At 45.9% G+C, this 25,254-nt stretch overlaps 1 protein-coding gene across 6 annotated transcripts in view; it reads right to left on the bottom strand.

Annotated features, from left to right (window-relative positions):
- The window catches only part of LOC107376203 (thyroid hormone receptor alpha), a 49,937-nt gene that overhangs the window by 16,245 nt on the left and 8,438 nt on the right, over positions 1-25,254 (bottom strand). For 2 of the 6 annotated variants that reach the window (XM_015945183.3, XM_054750864.2), the window contains exon 2: positions 24,025-24,220. The exons of 2 other annotated variants lie outside the window; for them this stretch is intronic. In XM_015945183.3, the coding sequence (XP_015800669.1) occupies positions 24,025-24,080 (56 nt within the window). In that variant the 5' untranslated portion in view covers positions 24,081-24,220. Of the gene's footprint in view, positions 1-4,087; positions 4,301-24,024; positions 24,221-25,254 lie in introns of those variants that run through there. 2 more of the 6 variants (XM_015945187.3, XM_015945188.3) reach the window with 1 other exon arrangement.

Genomic DNA, 25,254 nt, shown 5'->3' with positions numbered 1-25,254 from the left:
GAAATGACTCAATAATAATGATCCTGATTATTCTTGGTGACCTCAACGGTCATATTCACCGTAAAAGAAAACAGTAGGTAACACAAAGGAACCCTTTTGGACTCATTAAGGCACCGCTTTAAACCTGCCGAGTGCAAAGACACGACGCAGCGGCCCCGAAGGTCACCTGCTTCGTCTGACATGTACCGAGACATTTTTAGTGCAACTTACTAAGCTGTTCCTTCAAAGATCTGTACCGGCCATCGGCCTAGCAGCCCCACATCTTTGTTTACAGAAGTTGTTATCTTTTTGAATGATTGAAATGCTAGCCGTTACCATTCACTTACATTGTTTATGCTAAGCTAATGCTAATGGAACACTGCCAGATTAGAAGAACGACTGGTCTGGTTACAACATGCTTTTCCCATTTATCTAACTGTGGAGAACATGTTTTTCGGGACACGAGCCCAGATAAACTGCTGTGGGAGTAAGGGTACCCGCATCCGGAAAAATACTTTTAATAGTTTGTTGAATTTGTAGCCGACATTTCCACATTTCGGAACATTGCTGAACACAATGGGAAATAGCACATCTTTGTTTTCCACATTTGGTACATGTATCTGGTGTAGTACTATTATAGGAGTACTATACGTTCCGTTCATCCAGTTATACTGCAACAGTTCCTAATGAGTATAATTATATAGGAGCTGTAGTGAACCCTTGTACATGCCTCCTGCTCCTCTGTTGAGACCCTTTAGATCTTCTCTCCACTCCTCCTTACACCTGGAGATCAAGCCCCTCCCCCACACGGTCCATATCCATCAGCCTTTAGGTTTAGTTGTGATCTAATAAAGTGTCTCAGCTGGAGATGAGGGTTTTGAACGGTACCTTGCTCTTATTGTAAAGATCTCCTGTTTTCACCAATCCTCTAAGTTTATGTTTATGTATTTAGCAGACGCTTTTGTCCAAAGAGACTTACAAGTGATAATCAGCATGTTGCCCTTGAGGCTAACAACAATAATAACAACAACAACATTGACATCAGTCATGGAGAGGAGGGAACAAGGAGTGGACAGTAGAGAGGGGGGACGGGTGCAGGGAGGGTGCTAGTTTAGAAGATGCTCTCTGAAGAGCAGAGTCTTCAGGAGTTTCTGGTAAATTGAAAAGGAAGCTCCTGTTCTGGTAGTGCTTGGAAGGTCATTCCACATTTGTGGAACGATGCATGAGAAGAGTCTGGATTGTCCTGAGCGTGGTGTAGGCACTGCTAGCCGACCATCCTGTGATGACCGGAGCGGCCGGGCCGAGACGTAAGCCTTTGCAAGAGGATTCAGGTAGATGGGAGCCGTACCATCTCGGACTTTGTATGCTAGTGTTAGCTATTTGAATTTGATGCGTGCTGCTAGCGGTAGGCAGTGGAGCTCAATGAGCAGAGGGGTGACGTGTGCTCTTTTTGGCTGATTGAAGACCAGACGCGCCACTGCGTTCTGGACCATTTGAAGAGGTCTCACAGTCCAGCCTGGAAGACCAGTTAGAAGGGCGTTGCAGTAGTCGAGGCGGGAGATGACAGTAGATGACACTAGGAGCTGGGTGGCATGTTGTGTTAGGTATGGTCTGATCTTTCATATGTTATACAGCGCAAAGCGGCATGAAGGAGCAACAGAGGCAACGTGATCTTTAAAGGTCAGGTGTTCATCAATCACAACACCCAGATGTCGAACTGCCTTTGAAGGAGCCAGAGATAGGAAGTCATTCTGGATTGAGATATTGTGCTGAATGGATGGGCCATAGAACAAATCTTCCATCAGCCCAAAGAGTCTGAATTTGTTGGATCGATAGTAAAATGGTCTCTTTTAAAGCAATAATGTGTATTTTCCCTGGCGATGGGGGCAGTACACACTTGAATCATTGCAAGCAAGCAGTATTTATGTGTTTGAGTAAGACCTGACCAACGGAGAGCCATTAGGGTCAAAAAGCACACCAGACTGCCTTTCATCACTGGCAACGAGTGAAAGGCAAAAGTGTAAGACAGCGTTTATGAATGATGAATGTTTTCTAACCGCATCAGTACATGTGTTTTGTCCTCACGGGCTCCCGTAGAAGGAAGCACGGGGTCAAATGTGTTATGAAAGGAACCGTGGAGACGGGGTGAGAAGGAAACTGCTCCAGAGGAAAAGCCAAGATGTTCTGGAAAAAGTTTTTAAAGGTAAACAACACAATCAGCCGTGTTTTAATCATGGTCTGTTATTAAAAATGGAGGCGTGGGAGTTTACATTTTTATGCAAATGACCCACTGAATCACCGATGTTCTCATCAGAACTTTAAATCCCGCCATTCCAGACGGGAAGGAGAAGGAAGAACACAACGGGACTGTTCAGCAGAGAAACCTGGATAAACAACAACACACCTACCAGAGAAGAACGGGACAACACAATTCCAAACTATCCTCGCAGCTCTGGAAAACTTCGTCCTGATAAACCCAACAACGCCTTCAGACTAGACCTGGTTCAACCAAAGCGAAGAGAATCCGGAGAGTGAGTCTTAAACCTGCTTAGGTTTGGGACTCGGTGGTTTCGTTGGTTTTCTCCAACCCCTGGACCACTGAGAACCTTCAGCAGCACATCTGAGAAGAACATTGAGATTTCACATACAGTCTAGTAATTACTGTGGCCCGTTGCTGTGATTAGGAGTGTTTATACTGTCCGATCTTCAGGGTGATTTCCGGGAGGGGAGACACCCTCTCAGCAGCTGTGTCCGTTCAGGACCTCGCTAGGACGTCAGCCTATCGTAGCGGTGTCTCTGATCGCCTCCAAACACGTTAAAAGGTTTATTCTGTTGAACTACGGCATCATTAAAGTATTCGGAGGACCGGGAAAGCAAAATGTGGCGTTCAATGACCAGAAGAAGCACCCTTTTTCATGGCGCTCTATGAGACGACAACGCCTGTGAATGACGGCGTTGGGGGGGGTGGGGGTGGGGGGGGTTCAGTTGGAACTACTTTAAAGCAGCACAAACGCTGCTTCTTTGCTTTAGCTTCCATTCTGCTTCACAAGCAACGTTTGGTGACATCTGCTGATGTCATTTCCCACTGAGTTACAACCAATCAGCACGAGTTAACCACAAGCCCTGTTCAGTGACTCTGGGCCTTTCTGAGTGCCCACCCCCGTTCAGGTACTCTTGGTTTGGCCGGTTGGCCCAGTGAAGCGGCGTGCTGGTACCGGTACCACAGCAGAACCACGCCTAACACCTGTGAACTGAATCAGCTGTAACTGGGGTTGATCAGGAACCTCCAGACCGTGGAGGTCGTGGGTCAGACACCACGGCTCTGGACTTCATTTCCTCACGATTCCACAGAACTGCACATCATACCGTCTCCATCTGAGAACGTCTGCCTGTACTCGTCGCTCTCACCCAACGTACAAACTCAGCATTTCTGTTTTTCTGGCTCATCTGCAGACAGTCAGCTCCACACCCAGTCCCACTCACACTAAAGTTCTCCCCACGGGAGACACCGTCTTCTTCCTCTGCTCCCCTCTCCTAAGTTTCAGCAATTTTCGGTGAAACCACTGCCCCCCCCCCCCCCCCCCCCCCACACACACACACACACACACACACCTCCACAGCTGTCAAATCCACTTTCCTCTTCCATCCAAGAAGGAGCTGCTCTTCACAGCTCAGCAAACATGCTCACTCAGTGCACCCAGTAGTGTGGAGGGAGATGGTTCGGGTTGTACCTGCACGCCTTTCCACAACCAGCCATGAACAGATGAGTGGAGAAGGCAGAGGAGTGGCTCTGGTCACCACTAAGCTCGAGCATTTCTGTTTTCGTCCACTAGAGGGCGCACCACCGTAACCACAGCTCTATTACAGCCTACCTGGAGGTTCTGTCCACAGCAACGATGGTTTTCTTTTTGCAAATAAGTTGTCAAAAGTTCCTCATGCTGACTGTTTTTACTGGAAAACTCCTAAATAATTTTTTTTCTTTTTGAAATCTAGTGAATAACTTATTAAAAAGTGTAACTAAAAAGCACACACACACACACACACACACACACACACACACACACACACACACACACACACACACACACACACACACACACACACACACCTGTTGATGCAGTACGGCTGCAGGATATGCATGTTGCTCCCTCGATAAGCAGATCAGAAGGTGCTGAAGGCCCAGCTCGTCTCCAGATCAGAGCCCCATTCAGTCGGATTCACGAGCAAACACTCTCAGGCTTCCCGGTCTAGATCCGTGGCTGGCAGCATTCCAGGTGGATCCGTGTGAGGAGCTGGTGGGTGTGAGCTGGAGTCGCTGCTGTTGACTCAAACATCTACGATGATCTTGGCTCTCCCCGTCTCAGACTGGCTGCTGACAGGATGAGTCGCTCTGCTTATCTCCCTCCCTATTCCCTCCCCGCTCCCGCCCTTCCTGGTCCAACCTCCGTCTCTGTCGGAGCGTCGCTCAGCCACGCTCTGACACCCAAACATCCATTTGAGACAACCCCCTCCCTTTTCCTTCCCATCCTCCAAGCTGACATCTCCCCCTCATATTCAGATTCCTGCCACTTCTGTAGCTGTTCACTTCCTTGTATTTAGCTCTCTTGTCATGTGGGCTTCCAGAACAGAACCCAGAGTATTCCCTCTCCCCTGCTGAGGTCACCGAGGCTTTGATGTGAGCGGGTTACATAAGTGCAGAGCCATGCAGCCTCTGCGCTGCAGTGGGCTGAAGTCCTGTGAGGCCACCGAGATGCGAGATGTGTGAATAATGAAACGAGGCTGCCCTTTCATCAGTGGAGCAGCTTAATGATCAGCAGCGGGGTCCGTGTGAGGTGAGCTCCTGCAGCAGCAGAAGCATGTAGGAATGCTGTGCTGACGCATCCTCAGCAGGACGATCCTTTATCTGCTCTCATCCTGCGGATCGCCGACTGCTGCTAGGGGTTTCTGAGGAAAAGCATCAACCCGTCTCCCACCTGCGGTCACACGACGTTAACGCGTTTAACACGATGCCACCAGGATTTTACACTCCTGCTCAGGCTGAGCCAGGCAGGTTAGCTAACGATGTGCAGCACCTGTCTTCTTGCACATCCTTTGGTCCAACAACCTAGTCTCAGCTTCATAAAGACAGCCACACAAGGTCCAGACGTCTTTTCCAGATTCAGAACAACGACACACCTCCACAGTCACCCTGGACCAGGGGCGTGAAGGAGGGAGCAACGTGGGTGTAAAAGCCACCCATCCATTTTCAGTCGCTTTTCCCGGGTCGGGTCGCGGCGCAGCAGCCTAAGCAGAGAGGCCACGACATAGTCCCTCCAGCGTGTCCTGGGTCTTCCTTTAGGTCTCCTCCCAGTTGGACATGCCCGGAAAACCTCACCAGGGAGGCGTCCAGGAGGATGCCTGAGCCACCTCAACTGGCTCCTCTCGATGTGGAGGAGCAGCGGGTCTACTCCGAGCCCCTCCCGAATGACCGAGCTTCTCACCCTATCTCTACGGGACAGCCAAGTCTGTGGAGAAAACTCATTTTGGCCGCTTGTATCCGCGATCTCGTTCTTTCGGTCACTACCCAAAGCTCATGACCATAGGCGAGGGTAGGAACGTAGATCCACCGGTAAATCGAGAGCTTCACCTTCTGACTCAGCTCTCTCTTCACCACGACAGACCGGTACAACAACGCCCGCATCACTGCAGATGCAGCACCAATCCACCTATCGATCTCACGCTCCAGTTTTCCCTCACTCGTGAACAAGACCCCGAGATACTTAAACTCCTCCTCTTGCGGCAGGACCTCATCCCTGACACGGAGAAGGCATTCTACTCTTTTCCGAATCAAGACCATGGTCTCAGATTTAGAGGAGCTGATTCTCATCCCAGCTGCTTCACACTCGGCTGCGAACCGCTCCAGTGAAAGCTGAAGATCACGTTCTGATGAAGCCAACAGGACCACATCATCTGCAGAAAGCAGAGACCTGATCCTCAGGCCACCAAAACGGATGCCCTCCTCACCTTGGCTGCACCTTTGTTGTTTACGCTTTAGCTCATCTTTAGTCTCGTTTGCTTCTGTAATAAATGAAATTGCTTCGTGAAACCCAAATTTCCCCACTGAGAAACAATGAAGGCCTTTTCTTTTCTGTCCTCTTCCTTCATCTGCCCTTTCCCACTGAGAGCCCTTTAGCTCACGGCTGACGGATATTTATCAAGTTACCAGAACAATCCGGAACAGAACTGAGGGCAAACAAGGACAGCAACCGAGGTTGAGTGAGCACACGAACCTCCACACAGAAGAACCCTAACTCCCTGCAGAAGGATTGCTGGGACTCACGAGTTAGCAACCAGGACAGTCAGACCGGTGTTAGCACAAACTCATGAACTGTGTCGCACGGTCGCAGCTTCGACGCTCCTTCAGCATCGCCCCAGCTCTCGTTTCTGCTGACGACTTCTGTGTTTTACTGACACCGTCGCCTTTTCGTCTGGCTGCAGCGTGGCGCCGACACTTTTAGCAACACCTCAAGGTAAACGTCACAGCCGCAGCCACACATCAGATGCTGAGCAGCTCAATGAGGGACAGACGGCTCTGAGGAGGTCTTCTACAGAGGAAGCACGCTGGCGTTTCTGCGTGCAGCTCACCACTCGGTGTGGTGATGAAATCACATGGGTGCTGTGAAACACGCCGTCACTGCTGGCGTGTTTCGTGTAAAACGCTAATCCCTGCTGTCATGTGTGCTCATGTGTGAGCTGCACAGCCTTTGTGGCTGCAGCACGTTGGGTCATTGTCTCAGCCAGACATTCGTTTGGTGGGGGTGGGGTTATGTGACTGAGGGGGCAAAACAGTAAAACGCATCGCTATCTCACATGCACCAGCATGTTTCTGGTCCCCAACCCGGCCCCCACGACACATTTTACACACAGAGTTGTTATTCTGTGAAAAGATGCATTTAATACACGAGCAAAACTTCATTTGTAAGAATTCAACAGCAAAAACGCGACAGCTGAGGCGACCTTCTGTGGGCCCGAGCCAAAGCAATCGCGGAGTCGACACCTCACTGGCACCGCTCGGTCAGGGAAGCTGAATTTGATGATGGGATGATTCATCTGTTGTGTGACTGCCACTGAAGATCTTCGGCTCTATTTGTATTTGTTTAGGTGGGAACGGCGGTGCTGTTGATGACAGTTTAAGGGATACCTTGCAACTTTTTCATATTGTCTAATCATTTTCTGGAGTCAGTATGTGCGAAAACGACCCTAACCCTAACCCTTAACCTTCACAAGGTTAAGGGAACGCCACTCAGACCTCCACAACCCTCTGAGCAGCCGGCCCAGTTCCTGCTGTGGAGCTGGAGTCTGCTTCCTGCATGTTTTAGATCAGGAACACGGCTGATTTGTTAGATGTAGTGATGAACCGCTCCTGTAGACACTAATGAAGGCTGGGGAGACGTTGCAGCTGTTAGCTGTTACGGCAAAGTGAATCAATAACTCACACTAAGGGGCGCTAAAAGCAAGCACAACTTTGAAGTGTGCCTTCACAGAGAGCGAAACCCTGACTGTGGTTTTTATCAATATCAATGCCATTAGTCCAGATCCAGAGTAGTTCAGTAAGTGGGAAAAAATGTATTTCACACAGTCTCCTGCATTATAACTGTTAGTTTATTAATGATAAATAATCAATTGTGCCGGGTATTGTTTAGAAAGTTCCTTTTATGCTCCTTGTGAAGGCAGAGACTTCTTCCCATCTACGGTGTGGCGTACGTAGCTTCTGCAAGACGGGAAAATCTCACCGCAGGTTGGACTTTAGACGCTGGAGTCTGCTAGTGTGGAGGTGTGTACATAAGGCTAATGACGCTAGCATGATGAGCATTGTTAGCAGCTTAGTTACCTGCAGTATTAACAGGAGAGGACGTGCAAACGTCACCGCTGCAGCTGCGTTGAGATGAACTGGTCCAGAGTGGGTCAAAAACACGACATTCGCTTTAAGGCTATCGCGTATTTTGTGCTCAAATGCGTTTGCAGATCTGAAAGGTTTCCTCCTCTTGATTAAACATCTACTTTGCAAGTTTTGCAAGTTGCTAGCTGAGTAAATGCATAAGCTACACAACGTGAATGGTGACGTCATTCACACCAACTGGAATTCCAAGAATGGCAAACGATTCCTTGGTATCGAGACAGCGGGAACCGGTTCTCAACAAGAACTGGTTTTCGATTCCCACCCCTACCAATCACAAGCTTGCGGTCTCCGTGACTTTCAACAGATAATTAAAAAGTTGAGAATGTCTCCGTCAGCCTCTGCGGGCTTGTCGGAGAGCCCTTGCTCCAGCGTATAACGGTACCGCGTGTCGCCGTACCCACGCAGACGTGGAAGTTTCAATGAAAAGCTCGAGGAAATCATGTCAACCTATCAATTAAGATAATATAATGAATGTTTTTCTGTGACAGCAAGGTAAAGTACAATCTCATTCAAAAGAAAAAGTGGGAAAACTGACCTAATATTAGGTGCATTGTTTTCTTCCTGCATTTAAACTAATATCTAATATTAGGGACTCGCCAGTCACATATTTGTTCCCAATCCAAGTCTGAGTATTTTGATTTTGAGTATAATAATAATGATAATAATAATAATAATTGATTATTATGCATTTTTTTTGTGATGTACTCTATTTTTTTTTTTAGCGATCTCTAATTGGTAGAAAGGGTATAAAATGTAGTTAGCAAAAGGCTTTCCTAAAGAACATTTGTCTTAAACTTCTGTTTAAAAGCATCTACGGTTTGTGGGGCTCTCAGGTGGACGGGGAGGGCATTCCATAGCCTTCGTGCAGCAGTTAAAAAGGCCTGGTCGCCCATCCTGTGGAGCTTAGTTCCTGGGATTCGGAGTTTATTTGTTGTTCCAGATCGGAGAATACGATTAGTCAGAAATGTGAGGAGTTCCTTTAAACAGGAGGGAGCATGAACATGAATGCACTGATGAGAGAACAGAGAAACGTATTAAAATCTGAATGAAACTGGGAGCCAATGAAGATCTGTCAGAACGGGGGTGATATGCTCATACGAGCACATCCTCATCAGGATCCTAACAGCGCTGTTCTGGGTGTATTGTGGTCTCGGAATGCTTCTTTCAGGGATCCCGATGAGGATTATATTACAGTAGTCCATTCTGGACTGAGGCGTGGGCAAGCTTCTATGCATCTGCCAGGCTTAGCAATGGAGGTAGCTTGGTAATGTTCCTAAGATGATAAAAGTACGTCTTACACAAATGTCTGATGTGGGTGTCAAAGGTGAGCTGTGAATCCATTTTGCCACCCAAGTTGGTGACAGTTGTGGAATGGGATGTTTTGGCCAGAGATGCTGGTTATGGTGGAAGAGCGGAGCTGATGAGGTGTGCCAACTAGAATGGCTTCTGTTTTAGACCTGTTTACCTGAAGAAAGTGGAGCTTCAGCCACGCCTCCATGTCCTCCAGACAAGTCTTTATTGTGGATGTGAACACAGGAGCAGAGAAGATGGTTGGTGTCTTGAGGTAGAGCTGAGTATCAGCAGCTTAACAGTGGAAGGATTTGCCATGTCTGCTAATGATATTACCTAAAGGAAGCATGTACCGTAAATCCTCTAATACAGGCCCGGGCCTGTATTTGACTCAAGCTCATCAAGCTCCAGGCCTTTATTGGAAGGAGGACCAGAATTAGAGGCAGGCCTCTATTTCTATTTGAGCAAAATGAACTAAAGGTTCGCTGGAGTTTTTGACAATTAAAATTGTGCCCACATTTTCAAAGTTAAACACATTTCTTTTAACAACAGTAGTTTCTGCTTCAGCCCTCTCCCCCCTCCCCCTGCTTCAGCCCTCTCCCCCCTCCCCCTGCGCAGCGGCCGCAAACTCACTGATGCGCCTGCAGCCTCTCGGAGTTCCTGCTGCTCTAAACATTAAAATAATTATTTCATTTTCTGTTCCTCACTTCTGATTACCTTCAATGGTGTCTGTTTGTTGCAACCAGCAGGTACAAAAACTAACTTGTTTTTATTTGACTATTTTTCTGTCCTGCCTGTTTATTATCTTCCTGCATCTCCTCTCAATCCTAAAGAGAAACTGCTACCTGGGTTCATATATATTCACCTCATGAGTTACCTTTGAACTGCAGTTCTAAAAGATCTACCGACCGCAAAAACAGCGGAGTGCTCACCAGCCACATCAGTTAGGTGCGTCACCGAGGACAAAACAGGTGATGCGCCCCGATCCACAGCAGCGAAACGCATCAGGCACAAGTAAAAGAATAAAAGACAGAAAACATAAAAGGAAATGAGCCGACATGAACGATCGCGTGTTAAATTAGTTTTTGAGGTGGCGACACCTGATTTGATAATGTTACTGTGGCCGTGCTCAGGACGCAGATGTCTGGAGCGCGTCAACAATCAGAGCTTTGCATGCGCACGCTGGTTAAGGTTAGGATGGGGGTGAGGGGAAGGTTAAATTGCAAGAGGGTAAACGTCACAATTTGGTTAAAGGTCCGTTTTACGGCGGGTGTCGGTACCGACGCTCTGGCACAGCGCGTTGCCTCCCGACGCGCAGGAGCTTGTCACCTGCTGACAGCAGGCTGCTGTCTTTTCCGTGGACTGCATCTTGCAGGTCATTATCACGTGACAGCGACTAGTCAATGACAGGCATAACAAGTCACTATTGAGCGGTGAAGTCGACTAGTGACTAGTTCATACAACCCCTGCTACTGCTCCCCAGAGTGTTCTGCAGCATAATCAGCACGTTCTCTTTGAACTTGATATCAAATTTTCGCCTCCTCTTCGTCACCGCACGGTTAAAGTTACCCTCGCGGTTTATCACTGGCAAATCAAAAGTGAGACGGATGACACAAGCGCCCCCGTACTTGCTTGTTACCACATTCCACCCGGCCACAATAAAAAACCGGCCATTATTCACCTCCGCCGACTCCGGCCAAAATATGATACCCAGCTGTTAACTGAATACAGACCAATATTAAAAGGATTTACGGTAAGTGGAGAATAAAGCGGGGCCCAGAACACAGCCCTGAGGGACACCACAGGTGACTTCATGGGTGTGGGACCTTGTTTGTCCCAGGGCGATGTACTCGGTTCTGCCAGTAAGGTATGGGGCTAGGCAAAGGCATTTTCTGAGAGACCTATGGTACACTGCAAGCGGTGAAGGAGAATGCTATGGTCGACTATCAAAAGTAGCTGTTAGGTTCAGTAAGATCAGTAGAGACTGGGAACCGGTATCTGCTGTCATCCGGAGGTCATTTGTGACCCTGACCAAGGCCGTTCCTGAGCAATGGCCAGTGCCAAAACCAGACTGAAACTTTTCTAGCAGGTTATGGTTTTGAGGTGATTATGAAGTTGATCTGCAACAATTTTTTCTGAACCTTTTACAGAAAAGAGAGATTTGAAGAAATGGGTCTGTAGCTGGAGAGAACTCCTGGATCCAGAGTGGGTTTTTCAGTAAAGGTGTGACCCCAGCAGGTTTCAGGACAGATGGACCATTGCTGGCCAATAAGGGATGGTTTATTATCTTGGTGCTGAGGGTCCAAGGCACAGGGGCACGGTTTCACGTTTCTCAGGACATCTTCTACCTCTTTCTGTGTGGCAACAGATAACAAGCAGAGTGGCGGGATAATCAGACAGCACAGAGTACCGATCTGAAACGTCAGCAATAAGAATATAAAGGGGAACACATCCAAGTAGTCCTTTCTGTTATTATCTCATGCATGTGTTTCTGTCTTTCAGAAGACATCACTTGTTCAGGAAGTATGTTCCACATCCTGAGATCAAGCTTCTGTAGCAGGGGATCAAACCACCACCCATCTCACGATGCACCAGACAGTGATGGAGTTAACGTTAAAGAACGAAATGGTAAAAAACGAATCCTACAACTATTACTATTATGGTAATACTCATTTAAAAGCATTAGCCTGTTAGCTTTGTAAAAGCTGCAGCAGAATCTCTGCCTCTCCACCTAAAAACTTGGTGCCATTTAGCACGTTTAACAGAAAGCTGGGTCATCATAGCAACAGCCAGAGAGCTCTTAAAAGCACTGAAAAAGTATGTTGTAGACGTCGAACACGTTTAACACGATTAATACAGGGTATCTGCAGGTTTAAGGGAGCCAGATTTAAGACTTTTTAAGGACCCGCGGATACCCTGTAATAGTGATGTTGGTACACTTAAACCACAGAGAGTCACAGTCCCAAACATCTGCCAATGTCATGTTGTGGGCTGAAGATAAAGAGCTTAGCAACAGGTGCTTACAACACGGATGAAGACACATTTTATGACTCTAGAAGACCCATCCGGAACCGCGCTGCTCTGGGTGGCTGCATGTTGGAGTAGCTCTGTTGACCATATGTAAGTTTTGCTTTTTCTTGGGCATTTTTTCTTCTAGTTTCTCAAGAAAAACGTTTTTTTTTAATTACATTTTTACTTTTCTGTTGCTGGTGCTGTGAAGCTTGGAGGATTTTTACTGCTATTTTTTTTAGCTTTTTTCACTTTTTGAGCATTTGTCACGATGCGTAACCATGGCAACAAGATGGTTTACAATCGGGAGCGGCTGATTAACATTGGAAAGGCTGAAATAATACCTCGACCGAAGCCACAAATCCCAAATGAGCTAAAACGCAAGAAGCATGGGTGCAGAGCGGGAGCAAAACGGAGACAGAGAAAGAGGAAATTCAAACCATCTCTTCCATCGATCATAACGGGCAACGTGAGATCACTGGCCAACAAGATGGAGGAACTCCAAGCCCTTTCAAGGACTCAGCCAGAGTGTCGGCAGTTTCGGAACCGCTGGAGGAGATGATGCAGAGAAGGATTCTCCAGAGAATCAAGAAAATGATGGACAACCCTGAGCGTTCTCTTCACAAGACTGTCCGACAACGGAAGAGTGTCTTCAGTCAGAGGCTTCTTCAGTTTGGCTGCAACACTGACCGCTACTGGAGATCCTTCCTGCCAACAGCCATTGTAATATACAACAACTCTTTGATGACCTGATTATTATTATTATCCTGAGCTACTACAGCAATCGGTTTCCCTCTGGGATTAATAAAGTATTTTTGAATTGAATTGAATTGAACAGTTCTCCCAGTCTGTCCTTCTGGAGCTGAGCTGAAGCAGAGGAAGCGGCGTTCCCATGACACGCTTTCTGCTTTCCACTCTCACAACACGGACTTTCACTTTCCCTCCAGAGGAATTCTCCACTGTAATCCCTCACCACCTGCTTGGTCTTAGTGATGTTAACGGGAGCTTATCTGGCAGCCGCTGTTGGGACAGATCTCTGGAAGTCGGTCCTTCAGACCCTGCCAACCACCGCTGTGTGCCAGACAGCTTTACAGCGAAGCTCCAGGCATCTTTCAGCCATGGGCCCAAAGACACGACCAGCAGTAAAACAAGGAATAAATAACAGGAACATAAAGCCCGACTTAAAAAAGGAGCTGGTGTTTCACATCTGACTGGAGCAAAGACGGGATCTTGTGATGGATAGCTGTCACACTTCATTAGGGACAGAGGGGAAAACAAACGTTCAGGATAAACCCTGCCTGTGGCTGCCAGAGACTTATGTCATGATGCTGTCACAAGGTCAGGGTGTAATGTGTAGAAGTGGGTTTCATGTCATGTGTGGCCACGTGCTTTTGTTAAAGGGACAACAAGCATGAAGGGTGGGTAGAGCGTGCTGCAGGCCCTCCTGTTTAGTCCAGCTTTTAAAGGGAAACAGCATCAATTTTACATCGATGTTACGTCTGCTAGCCCATAACCAGAGCTGCTGCCGAGTAGAGAGGAATAAAAAGTTCATATTGAAAAGCCAATCCTTTAGCCGTGCTGGAGGGAGAAGCCTGAAATCACGTGTGTGAGCGTGCGTTGGCTGTGTGCACAAACAGGAAGCAGCTGAAATGAATGAATAACACGAGCGTCCTGAAGCTGGTCGGAGCGACTTCACTGGTCCGACGTGATGAAAAACAACGGATCTCTGGAGATGTTTACAGCCAGCAGCTGCACGCATCTCCAGACTAACAGGGCTCCTCTCATCACGAGTTTAGACCCCAAACCATCCGTTCTATATTTAGCAGGTCACATTACCACCGGACTTGTGAATCACCACACAACTGCTGTAGTGTTTACACGGAACTGACTGGGAGACCGTTTGGTTTTGTAACGACAACAAGAACAGATAACGCTTCTGTCAGTCGCTCGGTCCCCGACGCCGTCACCGATGTCAGAGCGGACACGCAACGACGACGGCGCGGTCCGTCGACAACCGGAGGAACAAATCCGATGTGGTTTCATACATACAGACTCAACATGCATTCACCTGGCGGGAGCCGGAAGATGGTTGGCTAGAAGACGTGTTTTCACTGTGCTCCCGCTCCCACCTGTATTTTTTTACAGTGTTATGCGCGATACTGTCTATATTTTTATCTAAAATATTGACTGAGAGTTATAGGAATACGCAACAGCCATAATCACGCTTTTTGGATGACAAGTAATGTCGAAACAGACGAAGATACAGACTCGAAAGACGACGGCCGCCATGATGAACAACAGTGCTAGCCAAACGGACATGCTAGTAGCAATGGGCGACCAGCCCTCGCCCCCGGTGGACACCGCAGCTCTCATCCGTGAGGTGACTAATAGCATCAGTGAGGTAATTGATCAAAAACTGTCTACACTGTCCGGGACGCTGGAGAAAATTTCGTCCTCGCTGGAAAGTGTCTCCAAGCGCGTCACGGAGGCAGAGCAGAGAATCTCTGATGTGGAAGATGGGGTGAATGACCTCGCGGGAAGACTGGTTGAAGCTGAGGGAAAGATTAAGATCATGGCAAAAAGCTTGGATGACTTAGAGAACCGCAGCAGGCACGACAACATCCGCATTATTAACCTGAAAGAAGGCGCGGAGGGTGAGAGTCCTGCTCAGTTTTTTGAAACCTGGCTACCTGCTACGCTTGGGCTGGGCAACAGCTCCACGGGTAAAGCCCGCATTAAAATTGATAGTGCACACCGGGGCCTCGGCCCGCGGGGTACTCGCCCCAGGCCGGTGATTATTAAGCTCCATAACTCCAGAGACAAACAGCGGATCATGGCAGCAGCGAGAGCGGCGCCAGAACTTCACTACGAGGGACAGCGGATCTTTATACACCAGGACTTTTCCTACGCGATCCGTGAGAAAAGACGGGGATTTAATGCTTCTTGTCCTGCGTTAATTGACAAGGGCATTCGCTTCAGAATGCGCTACCCAGCGACGCTCGTGTTGAATCATAATGGCACTGAGCATAAGTTTGATTCGCCTAAAGATGCACAAAGTTTCATCAATGCGCTGGATTAAAAGACAACTGATACTTGTCCTGTACAAACTGTGGCACTGTTGGATTTAACTTGGAACATGGCATGGATTCAGCACGCCGCAGGATGCGTAAGTCCAATATGTTTAATGCAGCCTGATGGAAGAGAGACAGTTTAAAGGGAAAAAAGAGGTTTGTTCGTCTTTTGTTCCTAAAATGGCTTTAGGGCCAATATCTAGTATAAAGTATTAATGGTTTACTCAGTCTTCAGTTTTTCTCTTTTTTCACAACTGACAGTAACCTGATCTTATTCAGGTTTGGGAAGCGGGGGTGGGGTTCTGTTCTGTTTTTCCCCCGTGGAGTGAAACTTCTTTTGGCTACACTGGTCCTGTAATACCACCCAGTGGGTGGCTCTTTCGTTCTTGATTTCCTTTTGTGTGTGTGTGTGTGTGTGTGTGTGTGTGTGTGTGTGTGTGTGTTTGTTTTGTGATATTTTGACGTCTATCCTAATTCCTATATTCGTATGCAATTTGTTGTGTGTGTGAAGGTTTCCTTGCCATTCGTTTATGATGGTTTTGTTCATGTCAGCACGGCCAGTCCAGGTCATGGGTTAAATCTTTACAGTGTGTTTATTCTGATGGTTCTTTCTGTTTGCTTTGGGTTGACGATTTTTGTCCAATGACTGACATCTTATACAGTGAGTAACATTAAAATTATGACTCTCAATGTCAAGGGAATTAACCACGTTATTAAGAGACGCAAAATAGTTTCCTCACTCAAAAAAGATAAAGTGCAGATTGCATTACTGCAAGAGACCCACCTCACAGATTCTGAACACTTAAAACTCAAGCGTGATTGGGTGGGACAAATTTATTTTTCTTCTTTCAACTCTAAAAGTAGAGGGGTTGCAATATTGATCCATAAAAATCTACCGTTCACTCTAAATGCTATTGTAAGGGATACGGACGGACGATTTATTCTGATAACTGGGCTGTTATATGGGGAACAAATTCTATTGGGAAGTGTTTATGCACCAAATACTTTTGATAGATCGTTTTACTCAAACTTTCTGGCGAAAACTTCCTCTGTGTGTCCAAGTCACGTAATAATTGGTGGGGATTTCAACTGCGGTTTGAATCCTGAAACTGATAATAATCCACCAAAATGTCAACCGCCTTCAAAGATGGCAAAGGCTACAATGGACGTCTGCTCAGATCTTGGTCTTTTTGATGCCTGGAGAGTTTGTAATCCGCATGTGAAGGACTTTACATTTTACTCACGCCCCCATTTTTCTTTTTCCAGAATTGATTACATGTTTGTTTCTAGATCTGCCCTTGACAGAACTCGGGGTTGTTTGATCAACACATGCACTCTCTCAGACCACTCATCAGTCTCAATAGAGTTCTTACCACCTTATTATGATCCTTTGTCTAGACACTGGCGGCTAAATCCAGCTCTCCTTAGTGACCCTGAATTTGTTAAATACTTAGAAGATCAGTGGGAACTTTTTCTCTCTACAAATGACTTACCAGGGGTTAGTGCTTCTACTCTATGGGAGGCAGGTAAGGCATTTCTCAGGGGCTCTATTATCTCTTTCACCTCAGCGAAAAAGAAGAGCAACTTAGCCAAACAATTAGTTCTTGAACGCGATATTACTAATTTGGAGAGAGAGTTTAAGAAATCCTCGTCTGTTTCTGTGCTTAAAAAATTGGATGCAGTTAGATCAGCCCTGGACCAACTACTAACTCAGAAAGCAGAAACTGCAATGTTTTATGCAAAGCACAGATTATTTGAATCGGGCAACAAACCTGGACGCTTACTTGCCCGACTTGCCCAGGGGAAAAAGGGCTCTTATGCAATACCCTCTCTAAAAGATAAGAATGGTGTTTTACAATTTGAGACTAAGTACATCAGCAAAATAATGAAAGAGTTCTATCAGGACTTATATTCACCTGAGTGTCAAAATACTGCAGACGTTAGGAAACCGTTTCTTGATAAAGTTAATCTTCCTGTACTATCAGAGGAAAGTCGATTAGATCTTTGCAGTCCTATTAGGACGCAGGAGGTTTTAGATGCAATCAAATCCTTACAGAGCGGAAAAGCTCCAGGCCCTGATGGGTTTGGGCCAGAGTTTTATAAAAAAATGGCCAAACACATGGTGGGTCTTTATTGAACATGTATATAGAATCTCTTGAAAGGGGCACACTCCCACCCACCTTAAACCTTGCCCATATATCCCTGATTTTAAAGAAGGATAAACCTGCAGATCTGTGTACATCTTACAGACCTATAAGTTTACTCGGTGTAGATTGCAAGATTTTGTCCAAAATTTTATCTAAACGGTTGGAGGAGGTTCTGCCAGTTCTGATAAAGCCTGACCAAACGGGTTTTGTCAAAAATAGATACTCCCGCTCCAATGTACGTCGACTCATAAATATTGTGCAGTTCTCTCAGAACACTAATTATAGGGCTCTTGCAATTTCATTGGATGCTGAAAAAGCATTTGATCGGGTGGAATGGGAGTATCTATTTGATGTTTTGGAAAGATTTGGGTTGGGATCTGAGTTTGTCAAGTGGGCCAAACTGTTGTATGAGGCCCCAGCTGCAAGGGTACTGGTTAACAGCTCGGTTTCAGATGCTTTCCCACTGGGTAGAGGAACGCGTCAGGGATGCCCCCTTTCTCCCTTGCTGTTTGCACTAGCATTGGAGCCGCTGGCAGAGGCTGTAAGAATTGACCCTGAGATCTGTGGGGTAACCTTGTTAAATACTGAATACAGAATTTCCCTTTACGCGGATGACGTGTTGCTCTTTCTCACTAAGCCAGAAACCTCTATTCCTGCACTGACACATATCATTAATCAATTTGGCCTTTTTTCAGGGTACAAAATAAATTATGATAAATCTGAAGCTTTGCCACTGGGTGATGGGGGGAGGTGGGACATTCCTCCTAATTTTCCTTTCAGGTGGTCAACCACAGGTTTTACATATTTAGGTATCAGGGTGTCCGCAGATACAACTGAGCTGTGCAAGTTGAACTTTAAGCCTATTGTGGCTTCAATTAAAAATGACCTCAATAGGTGGTTTGATCTCCCCCTGTCTTGGATGGGTAGAATAAGTTTAATCAAAATGAATGTTTTACCCAGAATATTATATCCCATACAAATGTTGCCTCTCAGGATCAACAGGAAAACATTCTCAGAGATTGAGGGATATCTTTCTAAATTTATATGGCATGGGAAGAAATCTAGACTTAAGATACAGATTTTACAACTACCTACAGATGAGGGGGGGCAGGCACTTCCTAACTTCTTATATTATTACTGGGCTTGCCATGCACAAATAATTTCAGGGTGGTTACACTCCTTTTTGTACCCAGATGAGCCACTAGTGGATACTTGGTGCTGTGACCCTCTATCGCCTCTTAGTCTCTTATCTATTGATCTGGCTGACCTTCCTCTTGGTGTCAGAAATAATTTTATTTTGATGTCTACACTTAAGGTTTGGCATAATATTGCTGCCCACGTCGGAAGAAGAGGTTTTTCTAGTGCACTGCAGCCTCTAATTAGGAATAAAGCTTTCCCCTCAGGTATTGGCATTAGTATATTTGATGTTTGGCACTCTAAAAATATAAGATTTATTTGCGATCTGTTTGATAGGGGTAGTTTAATGGCCTTTAATCAAATTCAAATTAAGTATAATTTACCACATAAACACTTTTTTGGGTTCTTACAAGTAAGACATTTTGTAAATTCCCTTAAATTTCCAGCCAATCAGCCAGTTTTAAATCCTATTGAAAGCTTTCTTCTTAAATTTAATGAGGAAATAATCACAAACAAGAAATTTATCTCTCTTTGTTATGGGAAATTATTGTCTTTGAATTTTGTGACCACTGATAAGGCCAGGGTTCGGTGGGAGACCGACCTCAAAGTTCAGCTTAGTACAGAAGCATGGTCCAAAACTTTTAGATCTGCCAAGAAATTGTTTTCCTGTAACAGACTCCAGGAAAGCCATTACAGAATTTTACATAGACTCCAGCGAACGCCAGAGTTTCTAAATAAAATTCATCCTCAGATTTCTCCTCTTTGTGTAAAGTGCAATACGGGTGTGGGGACATATTATCATTGCATATGGCAATGTCCTTTAATTTTTAGATTTTGGGAAAATATTGCTATAGAGCTTCGCTCCATATTTCATCAAATGATCCCACTGAACCCTGTGCTGTTCGTTCTGGGTCTGTCTATAGAAGGGCTCTCTCTGTCGTCTGTACAGATGCTCTTGTTTGGTAAACTTTTACATTTAGCGAGGCGATGTGTACTGTTTCAATGGATTCGGATACAGCCTCCCACTGTTACACAATGGTACAGAGAAATGTTTAAGGTGCTGCCAATGGAGCGCCTCAGTGCCGTCATAAAGGGCAATTGTAATGCATTCTGTAGGACATGGCAGCCGTTGCTTGATCACTTACCTCGTGACCTTGCTGTGTTATTACATAAAGGGGGGTCACATTTTGTTTTTAAACATCATGATTAATGTCTGCATCCCCCCCCCCGTTACTTTCGCTTGACTTCAAATGTGAAACGCTGTACGTATTTTGACCCAGACATATATATATTTGTAACTCATGTACCTGTATTTGTTTTTCCTTTTCTTATTTTTATCTGGCTGTGCTGATTTGTAGTTATTTGTGTTGTTCTAAAAACTTAATAAATCATTGTTTAAAAAAAAAAACATGCATTCACCTGAATCTATTCATTTTGGGGCTGGCGGGGGGAGGGGGGGGTACATCGGTCCCATCACTTGACATGATCAGGACCTCGGATTCCTTTGAGAGATCTGACTGCAGCTTCTTTTGCAGCAGGCGTGTTTTTGCAGCACTGGTCTGATACGCACGGTGGATAATGAGGACGTCTAAATAACTGAGAGATGAACTACGAAGCTTAACTAGACGGCGATGAGACATTTGGACACAATGACGGTGTCCAGAGAGGACAAAGGCCTCATCAGAACTGGTTTCCGCTTGGATGAAACAGACAGAATGGCCTTCCCAACTGTTCCAGAAAGGCACACTGCACCTCTTTGAGATGACATATTATGGTATGTACATGTACTATGCTTATATTTCTGTACAAGTATGCTTACATTTGACTATCTGACCTTGTCACCGACGTGGAATTACACGCTCTTCATACGTTTCACGTGCTGATTCTGATTCCTACTGATGGCAGTCCCACTGGGCCTGGAGTGTCAGGATTAGGGAGCTTTGTGACTTTAGCCTTCCGGCCCAGTGTTCCATCGCGCTGGAGAATACACGGTTCTTCACCCAGCTGTTGTTGGATGGGTAGAGGAGTTCCTCTGGGAGGATGTTTCGGTATCGTTTATTTATTAATGTCTGTGTTTTGAAGCTAAACCGCGAGTGAGTCCATTGCTGTGGCTGATTATCACCCCCCCCCCACCCCCACCCCCACCCCCGACCGATCGGAGCACTGACCCTTTCTTCTCCAGATGCCCCCTTTTCCAGATTCTTGAATCAACCAGAATGAGGTTCAGAGAAACTGATCCCTGGACCTTTTTTAGAACATCATAGTGTCCGTGATCGCTTTCTTAGATAGAAATGGCTTCTTTGCTGCTCTAACCACACGAGGCCTTCACCTTGCTGTGGTACTGCTGAAGTCACCCCTGCCTTCTGCCTATCTGGAGGAACATCTGCACTAGTGGTTCCCCTAACCAACATCTGCAGTTCTTGGGTATCCAGAAAGCCTTCTTCACAAATGAGGTGGAAAAGGGTTTGGGGAAACTTTGGAATTACTAATAATTCATCTGACAAATCTTGAGAACATGTTGGGGTAGACGGAAACTACGAACTTTTTGAGTTTATGTTGTTGCTGTTTTATTCACTTTTCACCACCGCTGCAAACCTAAACACACTTTCTTCTTCAAGCACACTAACCGAGCACCTGATCTCCAGGTCTTTAAGCAGCAGGTGCACTCGAGCCACAAGAGCACTTCCAAACAGAACGCCAGGAGTAAACGCTCCTTTGCTGCAACAAGAATGATAACTAATGCAATACGGTCGGTGAAGACACATCTGTAAATGTAATCTCAGACACTCGTGCCATCTCAAACGGTTTTATTTATGTACACGATCTGAACGTTAGTATTGGAAAAAACTTGATTTTCTTCTCGTCTCTGCTAGGGCGGGTCAGCACAGGTCTAATTAGCTGTCAGTCAACACACACACACACACACACACACACACACACACACACACACACACACACACACACACACACACCCACACACATACACACACACACACACACACACACACACATACAATTTTAATTTTATCACTCCTGCTTCGGGCGAAGTGAAAGACGCATCTGTGTGTGTGTGTGTGTGTGTGTGTGTGTGTGTGTGTGTTTTCGTCTGTGCACACGTGGTTGTATGCACGCTCTGTGACTCAGACATTGCAGAGGGGAGGGGTCGAAGCATGAGGCCGCTTTCATGAGAACACGTGCATGTTAGGCGACACTATGAGGGCAACACACATGCGCACAAACGCAGTGAAATCCCCTGTTGATGTCACAAACCAGCATGTCCTGAGCTGTCCTGTGCTTTCTGTGGCTCCATCTGCCTTCCAGGCTCCTAATCCAGGCTTGGTCTGCTCCAGTAATCCACACACACACACACGCACACACACACACACACACACACACACACACACACACACACACACACACACACACACACACACACACACACACACACGCACACACACACACACACACGCACACACACACACACACACACGTATTCAGAGTGAAAATAAAGATCAGCCTTTCTCTGCTTTCGTTGTACCTGCCAGGACGTGATAAACACGAGTGTGACTTGAGCAGAAACTGATGGACTGTAAAGAGTCGAGCAGAACTCTTCCAGAACCATCACGAGAGACAGTCTACAGCTTAATCTGGAACTATTAGCAGCACATCACAATAAACATCTCAAGCATTATGACCCCTAAATATCTGTGACACCGACAGACCTTTAGCCATTTTTAGGTTCGATGATGCTGTTAGCTTTGGCGGCCATCTTGCATGGGGCTGTCCTCAACAGACAATCACGTTCATGTTCTGAAGAGTTTCACTGAAGTGGCTCCAACAAACTGACAAAAACAGACAAAACCGTTTTTACCAGCTGCTCCTAAAGGCAAGAGGCAGGTGACAAAGGTGAGTCACACCGAGGCAGAAGCACGGCCGACTGGCTACGAAGGCAATCTGCAATCAGGGAACATGAAGATCGTGGAAATCGAACACCCACTTTCAAATCTGAGTGGACAAAAATACAGCTTAAGACCACGAATGACATTAATCTGCTTACTGTTTTGCAGCTTTCATTTACTGCCATAACCCTGCAGAATAAAACCGTCACCTTCAGTTCTGATCAAAAAGCCTAAAATAAACACGTGTTACCCGTAAAACGTTGGCTGGTTAGGTTATTATAAATGGTAAGTGGCCTGTATTTGATATAGCGCCTTCTAGAGTCCTAGAACCCCCCAAGGTGCTTTACAACACAATCTGTCATTCACCCATTCACACACACATTCACACACTGGTGGGGATGAGCTACGATGTAGCCACAGCTGCCCTGGGGCGCACTGACAGAGGCGAGGCTGCCGAGCACTGGCGCCACCGGTCCCTCCGACCACCACCAGCAGGCAACGTGGGTTAAGTGTCTTGCCCAAGGACACAACGACAGCGACAGACTGAGCGGGGCTCGAACCTGCAACCTTCCGATTACGGGCGAGCACTTAACTCCTGTGCCACCGTCGCCCCCCCCCCCCCCCCACACACACACACACACACACACTAGTATTATTATTTGTGTCACCGGAGTTTATATACCACCCACCTCTGGTCTCAAGCCTCTTCCGTCCACCTTCGGATGCTGTTTGGCCGAGACGCTACGCTGAACCTTAGCGACCGCAGACGTTCTAGGCATTAGTCTACATTGGACACTGCTGATAAGGAAACCCACACATCTGTAACATACCACTACAACTGCCATTACCTTTCAAGACGTGCAATATTTACTTTTACTATCATTATGTCCAATAATTATCCTAACTTACAATTCTACTCTTGTGTAATATCTTTAGCGTGCTAATCTACTGAACTCCAGCTGTTGCAATAATGCTATTTCCCCACTGAGGAACAAATTAAGATATTCTTATTTTATTATGAAAAGTGCAAACAATAAAAGAAACAAATATCATGACTTTGGACATTAAACCATCTTCTTGCCACGTGATGAGAGTAGGCGTTAGTGTTTACAGTCCAGAGGAGGAGGTGTCTGGATGTGACACTACCTGGAAAGGGAGGGGCTTTCGCAATAGCTTTGCAAACCAGAAGACAAGCTGAAGCTCAAAGAGCAGAAAACATGAGTGAAACCAAAAAAATACAACCAAACAACCGCACCACTAACAAAAGTCATAAGACTCCATAGAGAGCAGCTGATTTCAGACGTGTCTCCTAGAAAACGCACCAAACATCAAGTGCTGCCATTAAACAAGAGACCCGTTCATTTTCTAGTCGGACGAACTTAAACAACTGGACGTTTTTCTTCCATTACACACGTCCTTTGATGTGCTCGTCAGTCAAACTTGTGATCTCTAACCTTCGCTTCACATTAAAATCAAAGATGGGTGCACAAGTACACACAAGCAGATGTGCACTCTGTCACTTTCAATCTGAATCACACAATCATCCGTCTCACCCTTTCTCCTCGCCCTCTGACGAGACGCAGTCCAGCTTGTTGAACATTGGCTCCATTCAGCCTCAACCCCGTCCAGCAGCCAATCACAGGACAAGGAGGCGTAGCTCAGACAGGTTGGCCTGCTCAGCATGTGCTGACTATGACAGGAACATGTTCAGGTACAGCCAGAGAAGATGACCACACGGGGCTCAGAAAGCTGAGAAACAGAAGAAACAAGCACATTGCAACACACCTGTTCATTTCTCATACAGGTCATGTCTCAACATTATAGAAAAGGCAAAAAGATATCACTGAAACAATAATTCTTGGAATTAAACACAGCTCTGTTGGAACAGATACGAAAAATTATATGAAAACCAGCCAATTATTTTGTAGCAGTCAGACTCAGTCAATACTTGTGCTCCGAAGTCGGCATTCATGGAAAACTCCTGGAGATGTGCAGATAGACACAACATGTATAATTTGCCTTCATTTTATTGATGTCCAGAGCATCAGAATTTCTTTCTAGTCACATATGAGCTAAAACTCACTACTTTCACCCGGGGTACAGCAAAAGTCTATTTATTAGTTATTTTCTTACACAGTTTAGTAAACAATCCAGTCAACACCCGGATCAACTCGATGTGATGGAGGCGTGCTGCCCTGTGTGAGGAAAATGGTGGCCACACCAGATACTGAACTGTGCGCATGTCAGGGTGTCCTTTTATTGTGGGCAATTTAAGGCACACCTGTACATTATTCGTGCTGTCTAACAATCTTTTATATGGGGCCTCTCAAGATAAAAATAAGGAGGTGCTTCACAATAACTAAAATATTAAAGTATAAAAAGATTTAAATAATAATTTAAAATATGTTTAAAAGGAGAAAAGAAAAAATGTAAAGAAAGGGAGAGAAAATGAACAGGTGGGACGGATTCTCTTGGTAAAGGAGCAGCGCTCACTAACACACATGTAGACAGATCTCAGAAGTTTGAGCTCAGCTCATGAAAAATGGGAGCAAAAACTAAAGTGTTGCGTTTATATTTTTGTTCGGCGTATCTTCTCCCCATAGGCGGAGCTCCCAGGGGGGATGGGGGGGGACGCGTCCCCCCCTCACAAAAGTTATTGTAAACACATAAATGCTACCAGTAAACCTGTATTTTCTTCTAAAACCACAACGTAAAAGTTGGTCTGCAAATACAAAACAATGTGTTTTTAATTGTTGAGAAATTATAGTCATTCCTGGTCATTC

The sequence above is a fragment of the Nothobranchius furzeri genome, chromosome 12, assembly GCF_043380555.1.
Source record: "Nothobranchius furzeri strain GRZ-AD chromosome 12, NfurGRZ-RIMD1, whole genome shotgun sequence".
In the NCBI taxonomy this organism is placed as follows: domain Eukaryota; kingdom Metazoa; phylum Chordata; class Actinopteri; order Cyprinodontiformes; family Nothobranchiidae; genus Nothobranchius; species Nothobranchius furzeri.
This window is presented reverse-complemented; position numbering and strand designations above follow the sequence as displayed.